The sequence below is a fragment of the Chinchilla lanigera genome, unplaced genomic scaffold (assembly GCF_000276665.1).
Source record: "Chinchilla lanigera isolate Chin_1 unplaced genomic scaffold, ChiLan1.0 scaffold00002, whole genome shotgun sequence".
In the NCBI taxonomy this organism is placed as follows: Eukaryota; Metazoa; Chordata; class Mammalia; order Rodentia; family Chinchillidae; genus Chinchilla; species Chinchilla lanigera.
Window position 1 is genome coordinate 50,484,039 of NW_004955403.1, and position 10,769 is coordinate 50,494,807.

The following is a 10,769-nucleotide window of genomic DNA, read 5'->3' on the forward strand; positions in this document are numbered from 1 at the left end:
GGCAACAGCAGCTGCAGCCAGAGGTCCCCGGCGAGCACAAACAGGGTGCTGCAGCCTCTGCGGGGCCGGCGCAAACGCTGTCCGCGTGCTTGTGCCGCCTCGTCCTCTCCCAGCAGCTCCTGGGCCACACAGACCTGGTATCCGGGCCTTTCAGGTCGGGCTCCAGCGACCTTCTCTGCCTCCCCGCAACCCCTCAGCTGGTCTGAGAGGAGCCAGAGGAGGGCAGGGAAGAGGGGCTGGGGCCCAGCCGCCAGATGTGAGGGAGATGGGCTTGGAAATGCTCGGCTGTGTGTTACTTGGAAGGGAGAGCCGAGCACTTCATTCTGCTGTCCTGGTTTTGTGTGGGACTGTTTTTCTCTCCTGGAGAGCTTGAGGCGCAGGAACTTGGCCCTCAGATCATGGATCTTTATCAGCTTTGGGTCAAGTCTGTGCTCTGGGGCAAAGCAGAGCTGAGTGTCCAGCATGAGTGTCCAGCTGAGTGACCACAGCGCAAACCGCTGGCATGTATCAGGACCAAAGTGTTCGGACTGTTTGCCCTGGCGCCATCCCGAGGGCTCCTCCCAGGAGCACTGCGAGGGGCAGGCAGGTGCATCGCCATGCCATGGTTTCCATTTTAAAGATGCGCCAACCAAGACCCAAGAGGCAAGAACCAGCGGGCATCAGGGAGGGGACAGTGGGCAGGGGCTTCCCACCACGACACTGGCTCAGCTGCAGGACGCTTTGCCCAGGAAGTGCATGTGGCCGCCTTCAGGATCCCAGACCAGGCAGTGAAGCGGGTTGCACCCCACAGGGCAGCAACACACCCCAGCAGGTGGGGGCCTAGCGCCAAGGGAGGCTCTGAGAGCCGGGAGGGGAAACATGCACCGGGTGTGGAGGCCACAGGGACCTGGGTACACAGCCTGCCGAGCCTGGACCTCAGCATCTGGAACTGGATCGAGGCCGCCCTGCAAGCAGGGAGGGGCGCTCCAGATGCTCACTCCCAGATGATGGTACCCAAGACACTTACAGGGGAGGTTAGAAACCAGGTTCTCCTCCCAGACTCTGCAGCTGAAAGCTGCAAAAGCCCTTGGCCCCCTGCACCCACTCTGTGCGGGTCGGTGGGCAGGGGGCACTCAGAGGACCAGCGCTCTAGTCCAGCTCCTCCTCTCGTCGGTCACCCTGGGAACACGGCCCGGTCCTCTGACCTCACTCAGCCTCGGGTGCGTCGCCTGTGTGGGTCGGGGCCCATGCCGCCAGGGGAGCCTCACATCATGTGGAAGGGCTGCACCAGTAGGTCACACCAGGCAGCCGGGGGCACAATCTGGTGAGAACACCCTTCCACCAGGTGAAGGGGCTCAGGTTCCCTGAGCCAGTCCCCAAAACAAGCTATGCAGGATTCGCTTTGCAAAGAGCAACTGTGAATGCAGTGTGGGGCTGGGGAGAGGACCCTGGCTTCCGAAGTCCTCCTCCGGGCATCAGAAGGACAGAATGAATTCTTGCTGCCAAGGGGGTGCCTGTCGCCCTGCAGCTGGGTCCAGCCTCTAACTGTGCAGCTTTCTTTGGACTGCCTGGTCTCACTCATCAAAACCAAGTGAAAATCACTGGGAATGTGGCCCCGAAAAAGAACTGCTCAGGAGGTTTTACACCCTTTCCTGCTCTGACTGTACTTAGGGAACCTAAACTGTACCCCACAGCTGGAGAAGTGCAGATGTTTTATAAAAACCTTACGAACCAAAGGTCCCAACCTGTTGCGCTGAGAGTCACACATGCACACACAGCACTCGGAGGGAGGCTGTCCCCGCCCCACCTGCTCCCGAGCAAGCCCCGGGGCTATGATGCGAGCCGGCCAGCGCTGCCACGAAAGCGCCCACACCCAGGTAGACGCCTGGGCAAAGTCGGGGCCAAGACTCACCTGACGCCCCCGCTGAGGCCACAGAGCCTGGCGCTCAGTCCCCAGCATTCGCCGTGGCGGTCGCAGAGCTGGCTGAGGTCCCGCTGAGACACAGGCGGCCCCTCGGAGCTTGTCCCCACAGCCAGCCAGGCCCAGACGGAGTCATATGAAGAGGCTGCGGGGGCTCCCTGGCTTGTCGGGCCAGGGCCGCACAGTCCCCTGTGCGGGAGGACCAGGCTGGGAGGCAAGGCTCAGGCGGTGGCGGAGTGCGTGGGGTCTGCACCTGGGACCCCTGGCGTGGTGCCTCGTCCCTGTCGGCCTCGGGCAGCGACCTGATGTCCCGGGCAGGCACCGGCAGCTCTGTGAGGTTCTTTCTGACTGAGCAGCCGGCAGCAGCTCCCGCAAGAACTCTTTATAAAAGCTCCAGGAGTGACTGCGGAGGCTGCGCCGGCGGGGTCTGGAACACGGCCCCCCTCTAGTGGCCATTCTCGGCATGACAGCTCCACGCAGGCTGACCGCCGAGCCTGCTTTGGCCTCGGGACTCCAGCGCCCGCCTATCCGCAGGCGCTGCTCGGAATACTCTTTGGCCTGCTCCTGGGGAATGGCAGCTAGACCTGGTGTAGCAGCCGTGCAGGAAAACCGGGCTTATAAATTTATTTATAGAACAGAATTGGCATCGCTCAATTCATTCACCAACTTGGTGTGGAAATGACTATTTTTCTGAAGTCGCAGCCACCTCTAAAGGACACAGATTCAGAAGAATACCCCAGCACCTCGGAAGGAACTTCCCCAAATCGAGTTCAACGCAGCTCAGCCACAAAGCCAGAGTTTACGGAGCATTAACCTGGCACAGGAGAGCACAGGACAGGAAAGGCTGGCTGACCATGAGGGACGCGTCATCTCATAGAGAAGCTAGCCTTGGGCAAAAATACCTGGAGCAATTGTGTTTTTAAAAAAGCTCTGAAACGGGCATGGTTGTTCACGCCTGCAATCCCAGTACTCGGGAGACTGAGGCAGGAGGATTGCTATAAGTTCATGGGCCAGCCTGAGCTACACAGGGAGTTCAAGCCCAGCCTGAACTATGCAGTGAGACCTTAGCTCAAAAAAAATAAAAAAAAGGTAGCCAGATGTTAGGGAACAATTAAATTCAGATTAGGGTGGTGGAAGGCAGGGAAATATCAGGGAACTCCAAAAATACAGCAAGCCATGTGGCACCGTCAGCTCGCAGGGACTTTCAGCCTCCAGAGCAGTGCTTGGGAGGTAACCTCCATCAGTCAGATGCTGTTGTTGGTTCATGTTCAGGGTCAGACTTCGAACATGAGAATCTTTGCCACCTCCGCCCTGCCCGTGGCAGAGCGGCCAACCCACAGCTGAGCCAGAAAAGCCTGAGTCATCTGCAGCGCCTGCTCCCCCTGGCTGCTCCAGTTCGAAGCTCAGTGCTTCCAGGACAGAGAAGCAGTAATCGCATAATCATAAGAATAATAAGATGCGGGAGAAGAGGAGGAGGAGAAAGAGAAGCGGGAGAGGAAGGAACGATGCTCATACATGAAATCATTTAACCCAGACCGTCACCCTGGGCTCACCATCACCCCCTCTTCTACTCTCTCCAACAGCATTTTTTGTCACCCATCAATTCTCCAACATTTTGAGGAATGGAATCTTAAAGACAGCCAGAAGCATGCTTAGAACGTGGCAGCCAGGGATCTTCAGTGCACAGATGCGTGTATTAGCAGGAAACGGAGTAGGTTAGTCAGTGCTGTGGCTAGAGTCCATCCCCCCAGATTCCCACGGTGGAAATGTAATCCCCGACGCAAGGTGCTGCTTGGGGAGGCCTGCTGGGGAGGTGAGGACTGGTGAGGCTATAAAGAGGGTTTTGGGAGTGGACTCAGCATTCATCCCCTCCAGGCCTCCAGCCTCCTGCACACAGCGACAAGGCCACCCCAGATGCCAGCGCTTGATCTTGGACTTCACAGCTGCAGCAATGGTAGGAAACACATTTCCATTCATTAGGAATGACCCAGCCTCACACATTCTCTTGCAGCACAAATGGACTGAGACAGTTGGTGAAATGCTGTGAAATCCTACTTTACCTAAAATAAAGTCCCCTTCTTCACACGCTTCACTGCTATGCCCTCACTGGGAGGGAAGGAGAAGGATGAGGACAGAATAGGGAGATGAGATCTGAGTGCAGCGCAAGCTGTGGGCTGGGCCTGTCCTTCCCCACCAGTAATTGATGAGGCAGACTTAGAGATGGCCTGGTGTTCTGCCCGAGACCCATAAATAGGCATGGAACTGTTCAATTCTAAAGTTGCAGGAAGAATGAAGTTTATACTTTAAATTCAGTGGCTCTGGGCCAGGAGAGACTCTCTTTCCTTTTTGTTTCTGGTTTATTTCACTCCTGGTGGGGAGTGAAATTGATGGTCATAACTGGTTCATTCTTGGTGAGTCTTTTCTTTTTGCTGAGTAGTATTCTGTTACGAGCCACGCTTTATCTCTTCTCTGGCTGATGGGCATGTGCACAGTTTCCAGTCTGTCTCCTTTAGCTCAGATCAGACTTTCCCAGCTCCTAGCATCAGAATGGTCCAGCAGAGGCTCACTGCCATCCGGTCACATGGGACATCTGCATCCTGCCCCGCAGTGTTTCAGGGGAATGTGCGTGCGCTGCTGGAGGGCGGATTGAACTCTGCAGTAGCGTGGCCGTAGAAGCAGAAGGAACATGGTCTAGTATGCAGCGTGGAGGAGAGAGCTTTTGCATAACCAAGAACTCACTACAGTGACCACAACAGCTCGTACTCCCCGAATGTCAGCTGTTCTTATTTTTCAGAGTTGACAGCTCCTGACAAATGGGACGCTAATTGCTGTGTGGGTCTCTCCAGTGTCCAGCTGCTGACAGCTGGCGCAGAGTCCAAGGCGGGAGAAGTAAAAGCCTCCGCCTTGTGGAGCGCCCCACCCCTCGCCCATCATGGAATCCACGCAACCATCTGCTTGTCTGCCCGCACTCAGCTCACTGGATCTGTTTCCCGGCAGGTGTGAGGATGATGAATGGCGTTCAGCAGCCCAGGGCTCCTGACACTGGCCCGGGCCACAGGTAGGAACGCAGATGACACTTCTCCCCATTGTGTGCATGGGCCGGAGGCCCAAGACCAAAGCCTGCCCATAGCTCTTCATAGTATCAAACTCAGAAAGCCAAGGTCCCCTCTAAGGGGGTCTGTCTTGGAACAGAGATGACCTAGATTTTGCTTCGGAATTAGATGATGGAATAATTTTAAAGAGAACAATTTGTAACTGGTAGCCAAACATGTTCATTCAAATGAATCATAAGAAATTTCTCAAAACAGGGTGAGACTTTGGGGCCAAAACCCTCAAGAAGAGATTTAGAGGGACAAATGGAAACCAGACAGCAGTGCTTTAGTAATAAAACATCTTCCCATATACGGGATGTGGACTACCAAGCTTTTCAAGGGCACATAAGGAAAAAATCTCACGTTAGACACCTTTGAGGTTGGTGCAAGTCAGCAAGAGTTGAGGAAACAGCTATTGTAAAATTTAGGCTGCATTGATAAAAGCATGACGAGCAGAACAATGGAAGTCCAGGAGCCCCTGAATTTGGCAGAACGGGACCCTACTTGATGCTGTGGGTCCGGTTCAAGGGGCATCTGGCTGAAAGATTAACTCAGAAGTCGGGGGTTGGCCAGGGTGGTGCAAAGTCTGGAAACTACAGGAAGGGCAGTGTGGCATGATTCCGGTGTGCAGGTCATGAGGACTGTCGTGCAGAGGTGTTGGGTTTTCTGTAAACTGTCCCCAGCGACGCCGCTGAGGCAGAGCCCGGGAGTATGTGCCAGCCAGGACTGCCACCCAAGAACCTTCTGCCTCGAAAGACTGGCTGGACCCAGGGACCTTGGATGCCTCTCCCAAGCCCGTGCGAGGGCGTTTCTCCTCTCCAACAAGAGGTTACTTATAACTTTGTCTGGGGGAGAGAAAGAACGTTCCATGCATGCTTTCAATAGTGAGAACTAAGAAGAGGAAGCAGTAGATCCAACAAACATTGTAAGTAATAATAATATAGCTATGTCTGCTGCATACAATGCCAGAAACAGAAAGGAGGAAATTGAGAGAGAATGGTGGAGTGTTATTCAAGAGGAGAACGGGCAGTAAATGGAAAAAGAGGGAACAAGAAGGGAGGAAGCGGAGGAAAAGGATGAAAACTTAGGATACAAAGTGATGTCATTCTTTTATTTCTTTCTCTCCTTTCCTGCAGCATAACTTACACAGGGCTAGTGCAAAAGGGAAGTCTCCTTTTTTCATAATTTAGATGGCACTTTTATCAAAGTTATGTGCATATGCATTTCAATAATGTTTTAAAATAATAAATAATTCCACAAGGCTTGTGATGAAAGCAGTAAGGCCCTAACCTCTCACCCCATACCCTGCTTCCCTTGGTCCCCCGTGTCCAACCCTGCCATGGTTACTTTTGAGACTTAATCTTCACATTTTTAAATAACATGGTTATACTACTTTTTTCAGTCTTATGCATTATTCTTTTCCACTGTGGATAAACAAGTTCGTTTTCTTTTACTGTGTCTCCCATCCTGTCCCCATTCTACAGTTATGTCCTCCTTTGTCTGGATCATTTCTCAGTACACTTTATCATAACTATTGAAACACTGTTCACAGCCAAGCTACACCAAATAGTAAATTTCCTAATAAGGTCGACATTGAATCTAGCCATTGAATTTGATTCGGTTCTTTTTCAGTTCCGTTTATGACCAGAATGGTGGAAAGAATTAAGGCTGTGAACCAAGTGCCACTGTGTTTTCTTCTTCCATTTTTTTGTTTCTTCTTTCATTTTTTAATTCCCATTTTTATCAGCCTCATTTTGATACAGTCAAATGCATCAGGTATTCTACTAATTTTATCATTACATAGATGTCATCCCCAAACTTTGTGAGTTGCTTCACATTAATCCAATTGCTCCCAACACTGGGTCATAGCTGTTATGCAGAGATTTGCCAACACCATGATCCTGGAACTTCTCTTTGATATTATCTTGGCTTGGAGCCTCTGCTTTCTTAATATTCTGCCTTTTTCTTTCCTAATTTATTTCTGTTTTGATGGAGCTCATTTACTGGAGGATACATCTTTGGAGACCTTGCATGTCTGAAAATATCTTTATTTTTATCTCACCTCTGAGTGATAGTTTGTCTGGGTATAAAATTCTAAATTGAAAATTTTCCCCCTCTAAATTTTGAAAGCATGTTTCTATTGTCATCTAGCTTCCAACACTACCAAGTTCACAGCTACCTACATTCTTGATCCTTTACATATCACCTTTTTACTTTTCCCTGTAGAAGTTTTTAGCATCTTCTCTGTGCCTATTATTTTGAAATTTTACCAAGACAAGCATTGGCGTGGGGTAGTTTTCATCTATCATTCCAGACATTAGCATTCAATTGAATTTTCAGTCAGGAACCTCAAGTTCTACCTTTCTAGGAAATTTTATTTTAAAACATTATTCTTCATTACTGGAGATTGATCCCAGGGCCTTCACACTGAGCTACATTCTTACATCCCCAGTGGTTTATTTTCTCCTTTTTTGAGATGGTCTCACTAGTCAATAAATTACCTAGGGCAGGCTCAAACTTGTGATCCTCTGTCTCAGCTTCCCAGAGTGCTGGGATTACACTCAATTATCTCCTTAATGAGTTCCCCCTCTTAGTTGTTAGGGAAGCATATAATGTCTGGGGCTGCAGCTGGGTGGACTCAAATGGCTGGAGGTGACTCCAATGGCTAAAGCTTGGAACAGGTAGTACTGGAGGGTTCATTTCCAATATAGGGCCTACGTCACCTCTCTGGTAGCCCAGGCTTTGATGCTCTGCAGGCTGAGAGGGACCCTTAGAGCAAGCATCCCCAGACAGGCTGCCTGGTCTTTCCATGTGCACTTCACAAGCTCTGTACATCACGTCTGCTACACTCTGTACATGGAAAATGTCACAGCCCTCCCAGACCCACGGGGGGAGGACAGAGATGTCACCTCATACAGGAGAAGTGTCAGAGCATGTGAGGGCTCTGTTTTAAAAAGCACACATTGGGTTTCAGGCCAAATTATTCCTTACTTTCTCTGCTTTCCCCATTTCCAGTTTAGGTTTCCGTTTTCTGGAATCTGTCAAATTAGTTCATTGTCGTGCTTTTCAACTTCTATAATTTTTTTGCTTTGTCTCCTCAACATTCTTCAACTGGGTTGGTACCTGGGAAAAAACAATGTTACAGCTGTTTTAGTGAGACCTACAGCCACTCCATCTGCAGTATTTAACCAAAGTCCCATTTGTCTCTTCCCTCTTAAAAGTCCTTTGTACCTTTACTTTATACTGATTCATTACGTAATTGTATCATCCGTGACAGTTTTTGGTCAGTTTTTCAAGTATCACTGTGTCTTGGCTGTATCTAGATGCTTCCTCATGCAGGTCACTCTCCTCTGGACAGCCTGTTCTTTTTTTTTTTTTGGTTTTGGTTTTTCTCCGGTACCAGGAACTGAACTCACGACCTTGCGCTTGCCAGGCAGGCGCTTTTGCCGCTGAGCTAAATCCCCAGCCCCTAGACAGCCTGTTCTTTCTTTTTAAAAAGCCCATTACCACGGACCACCTGACACCAAACCAGGTCTGCGGGTACCCAGCACTGTCTGACAATTGCCTCCTTGTCAAGGCAGTTCTCCTCCGTTGCAGCCCGAGACCCAGTGACACTTCTTAACTGCTCGTTCACACTGTGGCTGACACAGCCTGCGTCTCCCTGATCACCGAGATGAAGGTACAGTCTCCCGGTAGGCCAGATTCGTTTGTTTTCCACCTACTTCTTGTCCAGCTGACTTGTCCACTCTAAGCAGGATACTTTATATTTATCCCCAGTTATATTTCATCTTGCCCGCTTCAAACAATGACTCCAGCCAATTGAGATCTTTTGAACTTTGATTCTGGTTTCCGGTATTAGCTAAATAAATGTAGCTGTGTCATTTACAACTCTGGCCAGCCTGCCATCTGCTCCAACCAAGCCTTTAGCAGTGGGCTAAAAATTTCGGGACTAAAGTTTTGGGCAACTCCAGCAGCTTTCTCCCTCTCTCTCTCAAAGGTGATGCTGAGCCATTGGTAACTGCACCGGGCTCTTTTAACTCATCTTGTATCTACTTGGCATTCAGTCTGTATTCATCCGTCATGGGCACTGGAATGTCATGGGTCTTCTGGCTTCTCTATGTCTATGGAAATTGTTTACAATACATAAATAGATTATTTGAGGCATGGCGAGGCCAGAGATCAGGAGACAGCAGCCACTGAACAGGTATTTTATTACTCACAATTCCCAGGAGGGGAGGGTGTGCATGCCGCAGAGGGGCAACAGAGAAGCATCAGGGCTGGTCGGGAAGCCAGGAGACAGAGGGAAACTGCAAGCAAGAGCCAGAAATAAGAGGTGAAGCAGGGTAAGCAGGCCTGGCCACCACCAGCGTGAATTACTTCAGCAGGCTCTGGACAGATAGGGTTGTCCCTAGTCAGCTGATACCTGGCCTGAGGGTGATCAGGCCAGACAGAGAATAACACATAATAAAGAGGTTCGGAGTGTGGGCTCTGGTTGGGTAGTGTTTCGGTTACTTTTCTCTCACTGTTGGGACAAAATACCTGATACCCAGAATTAAGGAATGGAAGGTTTATTTAGCTCACAGTTTGTGGAGGTTTCAGTCCATACTCTGGCTCCAAGGCAGAGTGGCACATGGCAGAGGGCAACCATTCATGGCGGCGGAAAACAGAAAAAAAGCAGCAAGAGCAAAAAGGAAGGAGCAGAGCGAGCCTCTTTTCCTCCTTTATATTGCATGCAGGCTGCCCCCTCCAGGCCGGGTGTAGCACTCACACCCATAATCCCAGCATTGGATCATGAAGGGATCAAAAACTCCAGAAGCCCACCCATGACTGCATGAGGCTTTGCGGGCACATCCAGACACAAACCATAATGGGTAGTCTGCATTGGAAAAGCACACCTGGCTTAAGAAGCTGCTTACTCTCTCGGCACTAGTGAGCCTTGGGAGCGGCAGTCCTTCCAGGGCCAACCAGGCCCAGATGTCCAAGCATCAGGACACATGACATGAAAGACAAAGCTGATATGCAAATGCAGTGTACTTACTCCTTGAGCTAATATCAATTCAAGGCATGAGGAAATCTGGCTTCTGAATTCAGGACACTGTGGGTAAGGAGAAGAGAAGAAGGTGTTGGAACACTGTGGCTGCTATTTCTGGGGACCCTCTGATGACTCCTCTCTGTGCTTGAGCACTGGCAGCTCCGTGGAGCAGCAGCAGAGGTTCAGTACACGGCAATAGAAGCATCACTTCCCCACACCCCTCAGCAGGTTCCTCGGCAGGTGTGTGCCTGTGTACGGGTACCCAACTCCACAACTCCACAACTCCTACCGAAACTTACAGTGCAGGGAAAGCTCAAAGCAAAGTTCAAGGGTGTGAGCTGGAATCTAGTCCTGCTGAGATTAAGTGTCTGTCTGCTAAGAACCACTGAGATAAGAAAACCTGAGCTGTTAGCCAAGTTGAGAGAGTCTATGCTGTAGGCCTGTTTTCCCTTCTCTGGGGCGGATGTGTTCGACCACAGCCCAGCTGGCCCTGTGGCACACATGGGCCAAGAGGCTCCTGGCACACTGGCTGTCTCACCGGGAAGTTAGCACAGGCAAGGAGCGGCTCGTGGAGAGCAGCTGCTGGGGCCCAGGCTAAAAGCAGACAAGCAAATCTTTGCTGTAGGCCAGGACCCTGGTGGTGACAACCCCGGGGTGCTGGCGTCTCTGTGTTTCCACCCATCACCAGAGAAAGCTGGCAAGGAAGCAGGCACCAAATCTGTGTGAGAGTTATGGACCTCTAACT

At 50.8% G+C, this 10,769-nt stretch overlaps 1 protein-coding gene across 1 annotated transcript in view; it reads right to left on the bottom strand.

Moving 5' to 3' along the window:
* Scara5 (scavenger receptor class A, member 5) overlaps window positions 1–2,297 on the bottom strand; it is a 100,124-nt gene extending 97,827 nt beyond the window's left edge. The window contains exon 1 of the mRNA XM_005373759.2: window positions 1,892–2,297. Within this exon, the coding sequence (XP_005373816.1) occupies window positions 1,892–1,939 (48 nt within the window). The 5' untranslated portion in view covers window positions 1,940–2,297. The remainder of the gene's footprint in view (window positions 1–1,891) is intronic.
* Between the last annotated feature and the right edge of the window lie 8,472 nt (window positions 2,298–10,769).